Consider the following 19,577-nt stretch of genomic DNA (forward strand, 5'->3'; position numbering starts at 1 on the left):
CCCAGAGCAGAGAGAAGATGCTAAAAGAAGTCTCTAAAAACCCTAAAATGTCATCACGCAATCTACAGCAGGCTCTTGCTACTGTTGATGTGAAAGTGCATGCCTCTACAATCAGAAAGAGACTGTACAAATTTAAATTGCATGGGAGGTATGCAAGCAGGAAACCTTAACTCTCTAAGAGAAACATCAAGGCCAGGCTGAAGTTTGCCAGAGAGAACGTAAACAAACACCAGGCCTTCTGGAATAGTGTTCTGTGGACAGATGAGTCTAAAATTGAGTTATTTGGACACCAGAAAAGAGGACATGTTTGGTGTACACCAATTACAGCATTCCAGGAAACGAACCTCATACCAACTCTGAAGCATGGAGGTGGAAGTGTCATGGTTTGGGGATGCTTTGCTGCAGCAGGACCTGGCCAGCTCACCATCATAGAATCCACCATGAATTCTTCCGTATATCAAAGGGTGCTTGAGGAACATGTGAGACCATCTATAAGAAAATTAAAGCAGAAGTGGAACTGGGCCCTGCAACATGACAATGACCCAAAACATAACAGTAAGTCTGCCAAAGACTGGCTGAAAACTAAGACATGGAGAGTCCTGGAGTGGCCGAGTCAAACCCTGATCTTAATCCCATTGAGATGCTTTGGGGTGATTTGAAACGGGCTGTACATGCAAGAAACCCCTCAAACATCTCACAGCTGAAATAATTTTGCATTGAGGAGTGGGCCAAACTTTCCTCAGACCAATGTCAGAGACTGGTAGATGGCTACAAGAAGTGTCTCACTGCAATTATTTCAGCCAAAGGGGGTAACACTAGCTATTAGGGTGTCCTAATTTATTCCTCAGTTAGAATATACATTTTTGTGGATACCTTTTGTTTCATGAGTAAATCAAGGAAAAGTTTTGTTGTGTACCTGCAATTACATCACTTTCTTTTCCAGAGATAAAAAAAAAAAGATTTGACATCGATATGTGAACATTTCTTAAGAAAGAACAGAATATTTCATGGGGTGTCCTAATTTTTTCACATGACTGTGCCTATTTGGGACTTCCATACTTTGGTGGATAGTAAACCTATTTTACTCTACACTCTCATTTCTCGTTTTAGGAGTAGTCTTACTAATCTTGGTCCTCCAATAGGAGACCCTCCTCCACCATGTGACTTACATTTAGTTTTAGATCACTTAATGCAGGCCCCTTTTGCACCAGTACAATCTGCTTTCATACAGCTATGCAGATGACATCACCATTCTCCTCCCCTTCGACCACCCAGAATCCACCATGACAGGCACAATACACAGAACTCTCGAAATAGTAGCAACATGGATGACAAATCACAAACTAAAACTTAACTCTGACAAAACAAAATTCATCCTCCTAGAAAACAGCAAAACTCCAACCTTAAACCTAGTAATGAAATTGATATCATACCCCATTCAACCCACACTAAAACTTCTTGGAGTACTGATCGACAGAGGCTGTACTATGAGAAACCTAAGACAAATCTGAAAATTCTTCGACAGGAAACAATTCCAACTTTTGGTACAATCTCTTATCCTTGGACTAATAGACTACTGCAACATACCTCTGCCCAGCAACCATGCCCAACCTCCTCTGCCCAGCAACCATGATAAACCAATTACAAACAATACAAAATACAGCCCTAAGACTCATCTACTCTTTGAAAAAATATGATCACATCACAGAAGCATAGCACGACTCACACTGGCTCCCAATACAAGCAAAAGTACACTTCATATTCTACTGCCTATTATATAAAGCTATTAATGGAGAAAGCCCAACCTACTGGAACAACCCAATCCACCTCAACCAGGCACCTCAACCACTCACTATTCACACACCCACCAACCAAAAATGTCAAAAGAGGAAAACTATATGACAACCTAATGGCCACCAAAGCAGCTAAACTAGACAGACAAATCACCAATCTGCTATCTACGACCACAGACTACAAAACCTTCAAAAAAGAAACTAAAACCCTACTCTTCAAAAAACACATAAAACCGGTTTAACACGACCAGTTCCTTCCCTAACTCCACCTACCACACACTCCACCCATATCTAACCTAAAATGTTTCTTATTACCCAACATGTTGCTCCTTAAGTTCTCAACAATTCTTATGTAATGCTTACGACAATTCTCATGTAATGTTACAATTCTTGTAACCTCCTGACAACTCTTGTGTAATTCACCTTGAACCACAAGGTAATGGCGGAATAGAAATCACTAATGTAAAGTTCCTTATTTCGAAGATAGTTTGTTTTTCTCAAAGCTTTCACTTCAGCACTAGTTACTTATTCCTATCTATTATTTTACCTTTGTTTTTTCCTCCTCTACATTCCTCTCCAGCAGAGCAAGGTCCCAACACACTGGACTGCAGAAGAGCATTACTTTCTTAACTCCAGCAACTGCTCAGTTTCATCGGACAAACAGCTCTTTTTTTCCTACAATCCAGCTACCGAGGAAAACTGGTTTACAAAAAAAAGAAAAGAGCTCTCTTCTCTTGGATAGCTGTATTAATTTTTTGCTACACAGAAGCACACCTGAACTCTCCTGACTCAATTGAAGCTCAGAGTATGAGCTACATCTTCTGCAGTAGTGAATTTTCCATCAATTTCCATTAAGGATATTTTCAAAGCTGCATCTTGGTCCGCATTACATACTTTCACAAAGCGCTTTTGTATGGATCAGAACTTACCACCAGATGTACATTTTGGCCAGTCAGTCTTATAAAACCTGTTCACACTATATCTTCTTTTTCTACCACCCATCTCCATTTTTCAGCTTGGGACTCGCCTTAAATTGTGCCTGCATATCCCCTGTTTGTCTACAGAGAAAGCAAAGTTGCTTACCTGTAACAGGTGTTCTCCGTAGACAGCAGGGGAATGCAGCCACACTTGCCTGCCCGCCATACCCTCATCTCTATTTCTTTTATTGCTAGAGAAAAAAACTGTCAGGCTAATGGGAGGGGCTATAAGTGTAGGTCTTCTGCACATAACCAGTAAGCTTTAAAACAGGGGTGTCCAACCTGCAGCCTGAGGGCCAAATGCAGCCCCGTAAAGTATTTGATGCGGCCCCAGTCAAGGGCGATACAGTGTTTTCCTCTGCTGCCCTTGGGTGTTTACCGTCTTGTCGGCTCCCTCCTGTCTTGTTGCAGCGTTTGCGCTTTTGTGTGGCCCCAGAAACATTTTTTTGGGTCAATGCGGCCCAGGGAAGTCAAAAGGTTGGACACCCCTGCTTTAAAAGCTTATCTAGCTAGGGGAGAGCTCCAGCACTCAGGCTCAGTCAGAGGACTTCACCTTTAGCTGCATTCCCCTACTGTCTAGGAAGAACACCTGTTACAGGTAAGCAACTTTGCTTTCTCTGCACACACCCTAAGATATTGTCAGAGTTCCATCTGAATCGGTCAATTGTCCTGTCAGTATTTTTCCCCAAATCTTATGCTTATCTTGGTGAAAGTGCATTGTACACTTTGGACTGTAAGGAAGCATTGGTCTTTTACGTTGAGCAGACTGAGCAGACTAAGCCCCAAAGACAGTCCACTCAACATTGTTTCCTTTGATCCCAACAGGATGGTGTCTGTCACCGATAAATGCACCATTTCTAATTGGCTCGCAGATTGCACCTCTTTTGATTATGCCCAGGCTGGGTTGTCTCTCGAGAGTCATGACAGGGCTCATAATGTTAGAACCATGGCTGTGTCAGAAGTCCACTTGAGGTCGGCCTCCATTGAAGAGATATGCAAATCTGCAATGTGGGCTTCTGTCCACACATTCACATCTTGCTACTGTCTGAAATAAGATACCTGATGCGACAGTAAGTTTAGCCAGCAGTTCTGCAAAGTTTGTTCGGAGTCTAAAATCCAACTCTACCCCACTAGGCTTTCAGGAAAGATAGCAAGTTCATCTCTTCATCCCCCATCTCTCTTGTAGTCTATCTGTAGCCCTTTCCCCGCACGCACTCAGGTGATCTCACTTTGCTATCTATTTAATCTAAACCCTCTTGAGGTGGCACCCTTTCTAAAATCTGTCCTGAATGGCCTCATCTTTCCTCCAGCAACTGGTTAGTCATACATCCTAACTCTTCAGTCCCTGTCTGTTTTGTCTCTTGACCCTGTTTTCCCTTTGGTCCAACCTGTACTCTAAATTTATTTTCTCTGCTTTCTTTCAGGAAGGATAATTAACGAGGAGCACATGCTCCTTAATGCGCTCTTTCGTACGCCTCCTGAGGGCTCCTCCCCTATTCTTAGTACCTCACTTGTGTATTTCTATTTCTTTTCTCTGTTCCTCTCCTTATGGTTCCAATTCAGTTTCTGCTTCTCATACTCACTCCCCCCAAATCTTACTCCCTTTCCCTCCTCTTCACACCATAAGTCCTCACTAACCTTATCCTTTTCCTATCCCTTTACCATAGAAACATGATGGCAGATAAAGGCCAAATGGCCCATCCAGTCTGCCCATCCGCAGTAATCATGATCTCTTCCTCTAAGAGATCCCACATGCCTATCCCAGGCTTTCTTGAAATTGGACAATCTCTGTCTCTACCACCTCTATTAGGAGACTGTTCCACACATCTACCACCCTTTCTGTAAAATAGTATTTCCTTAGATTACTCCTGAGCCTATCACCTATTAACTTCATCCTATGCCCTCTCATTCCAGAGCTTCCTTTCAAATGAAAGAGACTCAACTTGTGCATTTACGCCACATAGGTATTTAAACATCTCTATCATATCTCCCCTCTCCCGCCTTTCCATCAAAATATACAGATTGAGATCTTTAAGTCTGTCCCCATACGTCTTATGACGAAGACCACACACCATTTTAGTAGCCTTCCTCTGGACCAACTCCATCCTTTTTATATCTTTTTGAAGGTGCGGCCTCCAGAATTGTACACAATATTCTAAATGAGGTCTCACCAGAGTCTTATACGGAGGCATCAATACCTCCTTTTTCCTACTGGCCATACCTCTCCCTATCAACCTAGCACCCTTCTAGCTTTCGCTGTCACCTTTTCAACCTGTTTGGCCACCTTAAGATCATCACATACAGTCACACCCAAGTCCTGCTCTTGTGTCGTGCACATAAGTTCTTCACCCCCTAAACTGTACCGTTCCCTCAGGTTTTTGCAGCCCAAATGCATGATTCTGCATTTCTTAGCATTAAATAATGATATCCATCAAAACAGGTGGGTTTAAGTGGAAAAAATTTGTCTTCTGCAAAGGCAAGTCTTTAGATCCCCTTATTTAAAGAATTATTTGAATGCTTTATATCTTTCAGAGTCTGAGTTTAAAACACTCATGTAGAGAGAAACCCAAACTCTGTACAACTTTTAGTTGTCAGACTTATTACATTATATTACATTACATTACATTAGAGATTTCTATTCCGCCATTACCTTGCAGTTCAAGGCGGATTACAAAAGAATTATCCAGGATGTATTACAACAAAAACTTACAAAAAATAAAAATAAAAATTGGTCATTTTCAAAGAGAGTAAGAAATGGGTAAGGTTATTTGTTTGGGGTAGTTGGCTTTAGTGAGAGGTGGAGTTTGAAACTTTCGGTATCATTTCTTTTTTCAGGGTTTTCTTGAAGAGTATGGTCTTTATTTATTTTCTAAAAGTCTTGTAGTCGAGGGATGCCGTCAGTAGATTGGCGATTTGGTTATCTAGTTTGGCTGCTTGAGTGGCCAGGAGGCCATCATATAGTTTTTTCCGTTTGACCTCCGTTTGACTTATGTAGTTCAGAGGAGAGCGACACGAATGATTAAGGGCATGGAAAACCTTTCATACACTGAAAGATTGGAGAGACTAGAGCTCTTCTCCCTGGAAAAGCGGAGACTCAGAGGAGACATGATAGAAACCTACAAGATCATGAAGGGCATAGAGAAAGTAGAGAGAGATAGATTCTTCAAATTTTCAAAACATAAAAGAACAAGAGGGCATTCGGAAAAATTGGAAGGGGATAGATTCAAAACAAATGCTAGGAAGTTTTTCTTTACTCAGCGGGTGGTGGATACCTGGAATGCGCTTCCAGAGGACGTAATAGGGCAGAGTACGGTACTGGGGTTTAAGAAAGGATTGGACAATTTCCTGTTGGAAAAGGGGATAGAGGGGTATAGATAGAGGATTACTGCACAGGTCCTGGACCTGTTGGGCCGCCGCGTGAGCGGACTGCTGGGCGCGATGGACCTCGGGTCTGACCCGGCAGAGGCATTGCTTATGTTCTTATGTTCTTATGTACTTCAAGCAGACTTCTGTTAAGCTATCTGCAGCATTATGGAACTTCAATGTGGTGCTTAACAGCCAATGAAAGTTCCTTGTGAGCAGTTCTGGACTTAAATATCAGCTGATCTGGAAGGTTATATTTTTGGTGGTGGTCATTTCAGCCTGTAGAACTCTAGGCTCAAGTGACCTATTCACCTTACGAGTTCCATCTTAGCAAGTCAATATTTTTTCCAAGGGCACAAACTCAGAGATGAAGAAGCTTTGCCCCAGACTGGATTATAGAAGAGCTGGCACTTATTAAGAAAGATTTAGATCTTTCTAAAGAAGACCTTCCCAACTTTCTATTGTTTCATTTTTTGGCTTGTTTTTTTTTTTTTTTTTAATTATATATCAACAGTCTCTGGATTACTGTACCCAGCATGTTGCTTCTGTTGGTTAACAAATTGTATCTCCTTGTGTTATGCCTAAGCACTTCTTTCTGAGGTCAATGTTCATGTTAAAGCCATAGTAATTTTGGTGGCCCATGTTAAGATTTGCCTTCATTGTTATACCCCCCTCCTCCCTTTTTTTTTTAAATTTTGTTTTTAACAATGTAATTATTGACCCTCCGTTCTCCTTATTACCCTCAAGTTCATGTTAGTATTTGTTAATTGTCTTTTTAATGTTCATTCTTCCTCCTTATAAAATTATTATTTTACCGTTTATTTTATTTTTTTTAGCATTGTAAATCGGCCAGATACATGCTGATGGTCAGTATATTAAAAATAATAAAACTTGAAACTTTATTGAGATTTTCAAGGCTGCAAAATGGGACTTCAAACATTTGCTTGCCATTATTGTTCAGCTTTCCAATGCTACAGTATATTTGGTCAGTGTCAATAGAATGTCTGACGTATAGAATGTTAAGTCTTTCCCTCCTAGGGCCTTTATTTAGGGTGGGTTCTCCAAAAATATTAGTCTCTGCCTTGTGAATGTCTCATTGTTAATTATTCTTTCTTTCTTTTTTTGTCCTAGAAAGGTACCCCTTAGCTAGGCAGTTTTACATGCAACTGAGTTATCCTGCTTATTCTCAGACAATGTAAACATGTATATCTAAGAGAGCATTCTTCAAGAGCAACAGGATAATGAGCTAAATATCTTCCTCTTTATCTCTTCTTGAGAAATTTTATTTAGCCATCATGACCAGCAGCACCATACAAGGTATTGTGTAGAAAATCCCATTTATGCTCATAGAAACCTTACTTACAATATCTGGGATATCTTTGTCAGTGCTGTTCATTGACATCACCCACATCTGAAACTAATTATTCTAATGTCTTTACCAAGGGGTACTACCAAGAGGTTCTGCGTCGCCTTCGTAACACTGTGAGACACAAACAGCCAGACCTGTGGGCAATTGGCAGCTCCATCACAATAACGCACCTGCCCATTCTTCACATTTGATACGGAGTTTCCTGGCCAAACACAATACACCTGTGATTCCTCAGGCTCCCTACTCTCCCAATATGGCTCCGTGTGACTTCTGGCTGTTCCGCAAGCTGAAATGCCCCTGAAAGGGACCAGATTTCAGTCAAGAGAAGATATTATGCAGAATGCGACGAAAAAGTTGTAAGCAATCTCAAAAGAGGCGTTCCAGCGCTGCTTCTGACAGTGGCAGAACTGTTGGAAGAAATGTGTGGCAGCCCAAGGGGACTACTTTGAAGGAGATTAGTATAAGATTGTTGTATCTGAATACGAGTATTTTTTATGAATAAAGGTCTGATACTTTTTGAACAGCCCTCATATTTCCTCTTTAAATTCCTACTGAGTAAAAGAATTAAAATGAAGCCAAATTTTATGTACAAATAGAATTCATGATTAGATGTCGTGGTCATATCCACTAATAGCCATTGCTACTCTCTACAAACAAGATCTTTTCCTAAATTAAGTAAAGCATTTACCGGTACACTATATATAAACAAAATTTATATATATATATTTATATTTGTTCTGATTGGAATGGCGCCTTTATTGATGACAATTTTTAAGGAAGTTTTATTTTGTTTTAGAATAGCATTAGTTTATGCTGCTTGTCTGTAGGTTATTACAGACTACATCTCCTGTATGGGATGTGTATGTTGTTTTAAGGCTGCTGCAATGCAGGCTAACATGTTTGAATGTTCCATTTGTTGCAGATTGCTTTGTCAGCATTCCTCATGCACTTTTTGCATTGTTAACACTGATACTCTGTTTATAGCTAAAATATAATATTAAAGACCTGCAGGCATGTGACTGGCTATAATTCTCAAAAAACTGATGGGCATTAACTAAAAATTGTGTGCAATTTAATGACGTGTTTGAGGTACTTCAAAAGGCAATGCAGAACCAAAAGGTCCCAATGTCCAGTTATTATAGCTATCATCATTACTACTTGGAACATATTGTGGATTTTGTATCATATTGCATTTATTTCAGTTAATTTTTTAAAAGTTGTTTCTTAAAAGCTCTATATATATTGACATTAAAGTTTGCCTTGTATTACAAAAAGAAAAAGAATATGTGAGATATGCAGCTTTTCTTTTTCTGGGTAGGCCTGGTCCACATATTTCCTATTTACCCACTACCCCCTTCCTGCCTCTCCCTGAAACAGTATGGTTGGTGAGGATTCCCCAAGCCCCATCAGCTAGAGTCCTGCTCTCCTATGGGGAGTCCAGGCCAATCAGAGACTCAGGACCCTGTCCTGTGAATCCCAGGATGCACTGGGGAGGGAAAGACCCATTATGAAGAGATGGGCCGCTTGGCTGGAGGAAGTAGGCATCCATCTGGACAGCCATCTAATTCAAGGTATGGGGAAGAGGGGTTGGAGGCAGGGGAGGTGTTGTGTGGCAGCAAGATAGAATGGGCATCTCTCCCGCTGATGGGGGGGAGGGTTGCTTGGCAGCAGGAAAGAGTGGGCATCTCTCCCGCTGTGGGGGGGGGGGATGTTGTGTGGCAGTGGGAGAGAAAGAGCAATGCATCTCTCCCTCTGCTGAGGGGAGGGGTGTGTTGGTTGGGAGCGGGAGAGATTGAACATATCTCTTGCTGTTGTGGGGTTTTTCTTGTTTTTTCTGTGCATGTGCCCCTTGCTATCACCAGTGATGGGCACATGAAATTTAGTGAGTCTTCACTACTCTCTGCCAACCTCATTTACATGAGCGTTTTTTGGAGAATGGCACGCTTTTTTAAATTTGCTACCAGAATGACTACGATAGAAGCCCGTCGTTTTTTAACGCAATTTTTGAGAATCTAGGCCTAAATAACAATTCCTGGGTCATTACTATGGTTTTGCTCACATAGGTATGTGTATGTACCAATTAAGTATCTCTGTATGCATTTATGAAAAATGTCCTTTTCAGAATACTGATGTGTTCCTGATTGCATGCACATCACACTTTGAATTCTAGCGTTAGAGAGGTGACACCTGCTCCAATTAGTAAACATTATGCTAGAGAAGAAAGCAGAGAAAATAGCTCAACTTGCTGCTTATTACTGTAGAAATTCTAATTCTATGAAACCTAGAAGAAAATTGGCATTAAATACTGCCTTTTTCTTTTTGTTTTGTTTACAGACAAGCTTGAAGAGAGGAGTGCCTCCTCAGATATGAATGTAGAGCCACTTTCAGCTTCACAGAGCCAACTCCCAGGAGATCCCTTTGGTTCTGTACCTTTCATTTCTGGTTCAGGCAAGATTTTTTGTTGTCTTTTTTTCAAATGTACCTCCACAATTAAAGTAAGAAAAAAAAGTGTGCCTTTTTGCAGATGATACCAAGATTTGTAACAGAGTAGACACCGAAGAGGGAGTGGAAAATATGAAAAAGGATCTGCAAAAGTTAGAGGAATGGTCTAATGCCTGGCAACTAAAATTCAATGCAAAGAAATGCAGAGTAATGCATTTGGGGATTAATAATAGGAAGGAACCGTATATGCTGGGAGGAGAGAAGCTGATATGCACGGACGGGGAGAGGGACCTTGGGGTTATAGTGTCTGAAGATCTAAAGGCGAAAAAACAGTGTGACAAGGTAGTGGCTGCTGCCAGGATGCTGAGCTGTATAAAGAGAGGCGTAGTCAGTAGAAGGAAGAAGGTGTTGATGCCTCTGTACAGGTCATTGGTGAGGCCCCACTTGGAGTATTGTGTTCAGTTTTGGAGACCGTATCTGGCGAAAGACGTAAGAAGACTTGAGGCGGTCCAGAGGAGGGCGACGAAAATGATAGGAGGCTTGCGCCAGAAGACGTATGAGGAGAGACTGGAAGCCCTGAATATGTATACCCTAGAGGAAAGGAGGGACAGGGGAGATATGATTCAGACGTTCAAATACTTGAAGGATATTAACGTAGAACAAAATCTTTTCCAGAGAAAGGAAAATGGTAAAACCAGAGGACATAATTTGAGGTTGAGGGGTGGTAGATTCAGGGGCAATGTTAGGAAATTCTACTTTACGGAGAGGGTAGTGGATGCCTGGAATGCGCTCCCGAGAGAGGTGGTGGAGAGTAAAACTGTGACTGAGTTCAAAGAAGCGTGGGATGAACACAGAAGATTTAGAATCAGAAAATAATATTAAACATTGAACTAGGCCAGTTACTGGGCAGACTTGCACGGTCTGTGTCTGTGTATGGCCGTTTGGTGGAGGATGGGCAGGGGAGGGCTTCAATGGCTGGGAGGGTGTAGATGGGCTGGAGTAAGTCTTAACAGAGATTTCGGCAGTTGGAACCCGAGCACAGTACCGGGTAAAGCTTTGGATTCTTGCCCAGAAAAAGCTAAGAAGAAAAAAATAAAAAAATAAATTTAAATTGAATCAGGTTGGGCAGACTGGATGGACCATTCGGGTCTTTATCTGCCGTCATCTACTATGTTACTATGTTAGGTTAGCGAAATTAGGTCACCTGAGAAGTTATGGTTTAATGATGGTGATCTCAGAAATTGTAAATATTGTTTCTCTAAATTTGCTCAGAAAAAACCACAATCCAAACAGGATCAAACAAAACATAGTGGAGAAATGCAGAAATGTTGGTGTGCAATTTATTGAACAATCATAAACAGTCTGTGTGGTGGCTCGACACACACATGTTTCGGCCGATATGACCTGCCTCAGGAGCCTTATGCAAAATATTCAATTACTTGAGTGATACAGCTTATAAAGCACAGTTACTTACCGTAACAGGTGTTATTCAGGGACAGCAGGCAGATATTCTCTACAGTGGGTGACATCCACGGAGCCCCATCGCGGACAGCTTTTCAAGCAAACTTGATTGAAGATTTTCAAAGTTTGCTAGTGCTGCACCAAGCATGTGCGTGTGCCTTCCCGCCTGAGGTAGGGTGCACGTCTCCTCAGCATGGCCTCAGTTCAGAAAGCTAGCAAAGAAGCCAACCAGGGGAGGTGGGTGGGTTGCGAGAATATCTGCCTGCTATCCCTGGATAACACCTGTTACGGTAAGTAACTGTGCTTTATCCCAGGACAAGCAGGCAGCATATTCTTTACATGTGAGTGACCTCCAAGCTAACCAAAAAGGGATGGTGGGAGAGTTGGCAATTTAGGAGAACAGATTTTGCAAAACAGACTGGCCAAAATGGCCGTCACGTCTGGAAAAAGTATCCAGACAGTAGTGAGAGGTGAAAGTATGAACCGAGGACCAAGTGTGGCGGCCTTGCAGATTTCCTCAATAGGAGTTGATCGCTTTGACCTTATGTCTCGTGACCCGACCCTGCAGAGGGAGACCAGCCTGAGCATAGCAGAAGGAGATACAAGCAGCCAACCAGTCGGAGATGGTTCGCTTAGAAACAGGGCGCCCCAACCGATTCGGATCAAAAGATATGAAGAGTTGAGCAGTCCGATGAGCCTGAGTGCATTGCAAGTAGAAAACCAATGCACGCTTACAGTCCAGAGTGTGAAGTGCCACTTCTCCAGGATGAGAATGAGGCTTCAGAAAAAAACACAGGAAGAACAACAGATTGGTTGAGGTGGAAATCCAAAACCACTTCAGGCAAGAATTTAGGATGGGTACGAAGGACCACCTTATCATGATGGAAAACGGTCATAAGGAAAAAATCTAGCCGCGGCCGAACAAGGCCAGGCGGCTGGACAGAAACCCAGGGTCCCCCGGGCCGAACGAAGGAAAAATAAAAAATACAATTCTTTTTTTTGTTGTTGTTTTTTTGACGCACCGCACAGCGACTCACACGAACAAAACAAGAAAACAAGCCGCGGTGCAAGAAGGCACTTAGATTTGACGCAGAGCTGAGAGACAGGGCTTTCTGGCTCCGCGGAAAACTAAGAACTAAGGCCATGCTGAGGAGACGCGTGCCCTACCTCGGGCGGGAAGGCACACGCACATGCATGGTGCAGCACTAGCAAACTTTGAAGATCTTCAATCAAGTTTGCTTGAAAAGCTGTCCGACGGGGCTCCGTGGATGACATCGCCCACATGTAGAGAATATGCTGCCTGCTTGTCCTAGGATAATGAATGATACACCTCATTGAAGTGTAATAGACTCAAAATAAAGACACCTATCGGTCTCTGAACACACAAACAGTAAAGCTTTACAATTTGTGTGTGCAGAGACCAATACGGTGTCTTTATTTTGAGTCTATTACACTTCAATGAGGTGTATCGATCATTATAGGCTGCATCACTCAAGTAATTGAATATTTTGCATAAGGCAGGCCATATCGGCCGAAACACGTGCATGTCGAGCCACCGCACAGACTGTTTATGACTGTTCAATAAATTGCACATCAACACTTCTGCATATCTCCACTGTGTTTCTCTAAATTTGCTACATATATAAAGTAGTAGCAAGATAGGTTAATTATTACTGTAATGTTAATGCATCTTAATGTTTTGCAGAAATATTCTTAACTGAGTTAAAATGAAATTTTTAAAAGGAAATCACAAGTTCTGGGTACATTAACTTATACTGCATGAGCTCTGCAATGTACTATGATTCTTCAAGTTTATCCATGTTGCTACTGTAGACACCTACACAATGGCTGACTATCAGACAGCAAGAGATTGAAGATATCAGAGTATTACTATACTGCTGGGGGGGGGGGGGTTGTCAACACTATCCTATCCTATTGACATACCTAGCCAGTTAGGTTTTTTTGATATACACAATGAATATCATGAAATAAATTTGCATGTACTACCACAGTTCTATACACATATTTCTCATGCATATTCATTGTGGGTATTTTGAAAACCTGCCTTGCTAGACGTGTCCTGAGGACTGAGTTGAGAACTCATACTATAGTATATGGTCATAAATTTTCTTTTCTGCTTTTTGACATAATTGTAAACAAGATAATTAGCAAAGAAAAAAAAATCATGTTTCTGCTTTGGTCAACTCACCAAGAGTCAGATGCTCTAAAATCGCCATTAAAATCCTGTGGGTCACTGTGGTGCCAGTAAATTGTCCGAATTTGAAAATGATGATGTTCAAACGACTTTGCATGCAAATGAGTTTCGTGGAGGTCAGCTGTAATCTCATCCAGTCAGTCATAGGAGAAAGTGACACATGCGCAGAATAGCTACGTTGTGGGGACGAATAAGCATCAATCATAGGCATTCCTTTTTGTAGCACATCATTGACGCACATCATAAGAGTATATACCAGCCAGTATATACTTTTAACAGATATGCATGAGATGCACTCTTCACACACATATATTATATGGTCCCCTATCCCATAAAAAGTATTTTTATGAACTTCTACATGGAATCAGTAGCCCAGACCTGCCAGTATACACTTCTAACATATGCGTTTCAATGCTACCGGTACCGCCTGACCTGTTGCTAATTTTGGATTGGTAAAGGCCGGCGTTTCATTTTGTGCATCTGGGCATCAGTCAGAGTGCTCATTTTAATATCAATGAGCGCATTGTAGAGGCTGCTACAAAAGACCACGATTAGCCATTTTGGGCACTGATAGCTGAAATACTTCAGTGCTAAACCGGTTAAAATTGGTTTAGCGTTAATCGTTAAAGGCAAGTTCTTGTACAATCCCACTTTATTCTGGGACCAGTAGGTTAATTCCTTCTACCCACTCGGATTTTGTAGAAAGCCTCAAACTAGAGAATGACATGGTGGTTGATACCCACGGGTACTGTGCTGAAATGGGGAGCGAGAAAGTAGTAGTCACTGCAGGGACAGGGACAAGGCCATGCACTGCCCCGTAGAGCGGTGAATGGTCTTGTCTCCGCAGTGAAGGGAACACGATGTGCGGTCACGGATCATGCGTTCCAGGAGCCCCCTCCTGCCCGATTGCCACATCCTGCCATTTCTCTCCCTCCCTCACCTCATATGCCAAATTGTTCTTTTCCCAGAGGCATGCTTTCAACAAGTCACAAGCGGGCGTGGCTGCTTCAGTTGAATCCTCCTCTGACGCAACTGGAAACAGGAAGTTGCGTCAGAGGAGAAGATTCAACTGAAGCTGCGCACGACTTGTTGAAAGCGTGCTGCTGGGAGAAGAACAATTCGGCACATAAGGTGAAGGGAGGGAAGGAGATGGTGGGACGCGGCGATCGGGCACGAGGAGGCTGCTGGACTGAGCGATCTGTGACCGTGAGTATTCTCTCACAGCAGGAAGGAGGGCATGAAAGGGAAAGAGATGCTGGGCCAAGTGGATGAAAAGGGAGACAAATATTGAGAAAGGGGAGGACAGGCATATGAGCCAGATGCTGGAAGCTGGGGGGAGAAAGAGGGAAAGAATCTAGATGGGGTTGGAGAGGAGAGAGACACATTGGTGTGGAAGAGGAAGAGAGGGGAAATCTGGACACAGGAAGGTAACAGAAAGAGGGGAAATTATGTGCATGGGGGCTTAGGGACAGAGACATAAAGGGGAGATACATGGGGGATGGTATATGGACACGGGGGGCAATGCCGGACACAGGAGGGAGTATACAGATACAGAGGGGAGTTAGGAACACAGAAGGGAAATGGTTTGTGTGAATGGGATCAGATGGTTTGCGGGGACAGGACAGGGACCGAGTTTGCGGGCATGGGACGGGGACAGGGACTGAGCTTGCGGGCACAGGGTGGAGACGGGGACAAATTTTTTCCCTGTGTCATTCTCTACCTCAAACTTCAGAGGCTTAAACCCCTCCCCCTCATACCTCATCACTGTCCCTGTGAACAACAGTCTTTCTTCCTACAAGCCAGGCTGTAGGAGCTTGCCTTTTCTGCTCGTGTTTTATTTTGTGTAATTTCAGTCTTGGTGTTCACCGTTTCAATCCTTGTGCTGTGAAGGTTCCCTGTGGGGACAGCTCCTACTGCTGGAAATCACAGAGCTTTGGAAAAGTCTGCTTCTGGAGGGTTCTCTGCTTGTCAGTAAGCCCTCTGGACAGCCTGCACGTCATATCAGGGCTCAGGAACTGCTCCCTTGGGAGCTAGCTCACCCTAGGTTCTCATCTGCTCAGGTTGTGTGGTTCCTTAGAGACGCGCCTGGGATCGGGTCCAGATTGTGTTCCTCCACCAGGCGTGCTGCCCAGTGTGTCCGATGGTGGTGGAGATAACTGACCGTGGACATCAGACTGGTGGAGCAGTCAGAAGATTCAAAGCAAGTTGAGGCAGAGGATCTCCCTGTGAGCTATTCAGCTTTGTCTGCAGTGTTTTCTTGTCAGCACGTGTGTCTGTGAGCACAAGCTGACAGCTTGAATCAGAGATTTTGGGAGGTCTTTAAAATGAGGTTTTTGAGTGGTTTCTCTGCATGCCTACCTCCCCCCCCCTAAAATACTAAAATCGCCATTTTTAATCAGTGGTTTTCCTAGGCTATTTTAATTCAAAATAGTCACTCGGTGGCCATGTTGGATTTTTCTAGATTTGATTTTAGTGAAAATCTTTTTTATTAACAAGAAAGAACCACAAAACACAAACAATGAGACAAGCAAGTAATTTACAATCAAAGCTACCTACCATAGAGGACTGTACTCTGATATCCTCCATGGCCCCAACACAATCCCCTAGGCCCCCCACAAGAAAGCCCTACCCACTCCCCCCATTTTCCAATGTCTGGAAAAGTGAATCATCTCTTATTAGCCAATAAGAAAACCATGAACAGTACAAAGTATACAATAAAAAAGGGGCAAAAACCAGAGTGACAATCCCCCCTCCCCTCAAATACAGATCCCAAATACAGCAACATGACAAGGAACCACAAGCACCTGAAGGTATATGCAAACATATGCCAAAACAGTAAACAGCCAAGTACCCAATTCCCTCCCCCAACCTTCCCAACACAACAAATCACAAGGCTGGGAACACATGACCAACAGAAAATTGTAACGTCCCGGTGGGGGGGGGTCTCCACCGATCCAAAAACACTAGCGCAGGGGATACTCAGGCAAAGACAAATGCCACAAAAATCAAGAGATCCAATTAGAAAAAGAGAGAGAAAAAAAAGGGACCTTGGCAGCAGTTTAGGGACGTATCCCAATGTATTCAAAAGATGACTGCACGCTCTCTGGGACAGGGATCATAAATATGGATCCCAGATAGTTAAAAAAACTTCCTCCATTTATATGTATGTCACGCATCTTGCACTTCCCAAGCAGTCTAGCAATATGAGCTCGCCAAGCCCAATAAGAAGGGGCAGAGGAAGTGGCCATACCTGCAAAATTGTTTTGCAGCCCGATAGACAGACTTTTCAAATCCAAGAGAGGGTGCCCTGCCGAGTGAGAGTAAAAGCCTCTGAAAAGCCCAATAAAAAAGTAATGGGATCTCAAGGTATCGCCCGCCCTAATACACGGCTTATATATACACAAACTCTTTTCAAAAAAACATGGACTGCTGGGCAGGTCCAAAAAACATGAATATAATTAGCACTGTCCAAAGAACACTTAACACAAACATCACTATCTAGAAAGCCCATATGATGGAGCTGTGCTGGAGTGATATAAGCCCGATTGAGGAAACGATAATGACATTCACGTAGAGAAGCATAGTAAACAAGGCAAGGAATACCACGCAAACTGGCCCCAACATCCCAAGCTTGAAGAGAGAGCCCAAAATATTGTTCCCACGTAGCTTTCAAAGATGAAAAATTCAGGGATGGGCCCAAAGAAAGCAAGGCACTATGGAGCCCGGCAATAGAAGGATGATCCGGGTCCACATCATCAAAGAACTTGCGAAGCGTACAACCCACCGAAAAGGTCACGGGTTCAATGGCCAGAGAACCAAAATAGTGTTTAAGTTGATAGAAAGCAAAGCAATGCCCCCATCCTGCTAGCTCTCCCTGGGAAAACTCTTGATAAGAAAGGAAAGCACCATCAGGGTGAACGATATGCTCCAGAAGAAAAAACACTACCGCTCATTCCTGGGGGAAACTCCAAATTCCCAGAAATCGGCAAAAGATCAGTGACTCGAGGATTACCACCAAGGCATGGAATCGCCATCCGCCATGCCTCCCGCAGAGGCCGAACCACCCAGCTAGAACGAAGGTGAACAGGAAGGAGACGAATCGGGGCCTGTAACAAAGAGGCAAAATGTTAGGGTGCGAAGTAAGCCCACTCATAACGGGTATGGCCATATTCCTGTGTTGCATGCAACCAATCACAAAGATGGCGCAAAAGACAAGCATCATTATAGGACTGAAGATCGGGTAAGCCAAGGCCTCCAATCTGCCAGGACCCAAATAAATGAACTAGAGGCAGTTTAGCTTTCCTACCTGCCCAACAAAACCAACGAAGGAAAGTGGTACAACAAGGGAAGGTTTTTTCCCTAATTCTTAGGGGAAGCACCTGAAGAAGAAACAACCATTGAGGAAACAGAAACATCTTATAGAGGTTGATGCGCCCAACCAATGAAATAGGAAGTGAAGTCCATGCCAGTCTATGCCATGTGATATCGAGGAGGCGTGGGATGTTACTAACATAAAGATCGGCAATCTGACGAGGAAGCATAATCCCTAAATAACGGAAAGAATCCTGTACCCACTTGAGAGGAAAAGTCAGGCCCCACTCCTGACACCTCAGCCAAGGGAGCCATAGCTTCAGATTTATCAAGATTCAATTTAAAGCCTGAGAAATCTCCATATTCCTGGATAAGTTTGAGTAGGATCAGCAAAGATGTCTTAGACTCCAACAGATGAGCTAACAAGACATCTGCAAAAGCAGCCACTTTAAATTCATGATCCCCTAGCCGAACCCCCCAAACCTCCAGATTGCCAATGATATCTCTTAAAAGAGGGTCAAGCATCAAAACAAAAAGCAAGGGAGAAAGAGGGCACCCTGCTGAGTACCCTGGCAGATAGGGAACGAATCGGAAAGACAGTCATTTATCCATAGATGAGCACAAGAAATGTGATAGAGAGTTTGGATACCCTGTACAAAAGTGCCCTGGAATCCATAGGCTTGAAGCACTGCATAAAGAAAGCTTCAGCTTACCCAGTCGAAGGCCTTCTCCTAGTCAAAACTTCAGGAACGGTCACCTCAAGCTGACACAGGATCTTGAATATCTGGGAGCTCAATTTCACATGGGACAGAACAAAGTGTATCCCGTCAGGAAAATCTTTGACAGGTTATCAGGGACCTTCTGGCCACTCCAGTTCCAACAGCATGACAGTACCTCCAGGTTCTGGAGACCCATGGTGGCAATAATCTATGTAATTCCTTGGGCCAGAGCCCATCTGCGTCTGCTGTAGGATGCTCTGCTTTTGCGCTGGAACCTCTCTAACCTGATCTGGGACTCCCTAACCGTTCTGATTCAACAGTATCCTTCAAGGATATTCCACACCGAACCATCTGCTCCTGGGTGACTGTCGGCTTCTCTCCCTCCCCCCCCCATCATAGTTTAAAAGATGCTCTATCTCCTTTTTAAACATTTGCGCCAGCACCTCAAGTTCCATCCCAGTTAAGGTGGAGTCCATCCTTTTGGAATAGGCGCCCCCTTTCCCAGAAGATAGCCCAGTTCCTATCAAATCTAAATCCCTCATCCCTGCACCATTGTTTCAACCATGCATTCAGACTTCGGAGCTCTGCCTTCCTCTTGGGTACTGCGCATGAAACTGGAAGCATTTCAGAAAATGCTACCCTAGAGGATCTGGACTTCAGCTTTCTACCTAAGAGCCTAAATTTGGCTTCCAGAACCTCCCTCCCACATTTTCCTATATCATTGGTACCTACATGTACCAAGACAGCTGGCTCTTATCTAAGTGACGCGTGAGGCCTGCCATCTTCACACCAAGCAGGCAAGTGACCAGGCGATCCTCATGCCCCCCAGCTACCCAGCTATCTATGTGCCTAATGATCAAATCGCCAACTATAACAGTTGTCTTAACCCTTCCTGCCTGAGCAGCAGCACTTGGAGACATAACCTCA

At 43.3% G+C, this 19,577-nt stretch overlaps 1 protein-coding gene across 5 annotated transcripts in view; it reads left to right on the plus strand.

The window, feature by feature from the left end:
- Positions 1-19,577, plus strand: part of BMP2K (BMP2 inducible kinase) — a 284,761-nt gene that overhangs the window by 253,157 nt on the left and 12,027 nt on the right. For all 5 annotated transcript variants that reach the window (XM_033963569.1, XM_033963540.1, XM_033963550.1 and 2 more), the window contains exon 15: positions 9,837-9,950. In XM_033963569.1, coding sequence (XP_033819460.1) covers positions 9,837-9,950 — 114 coding nt within the window. The remainder of the gene's footprint in view (positions 1-9,836; positions 9,951-19,577) is intronic.

This window comes from Geotrypetes seraphini, chromosome 1, assembly GCF_902459505.1.
Source record: "Geotrypetes seraphini chromosome 1, aGeoSer1.1, whole genome shotgun sequence".
Taxonomy (NCBI): Eukaryota; Metazoa; Chordata; class Amphibia; order Gymnophiona; family Dermophiidae; genus Geotrypetes; species Geotrypetes seraphini.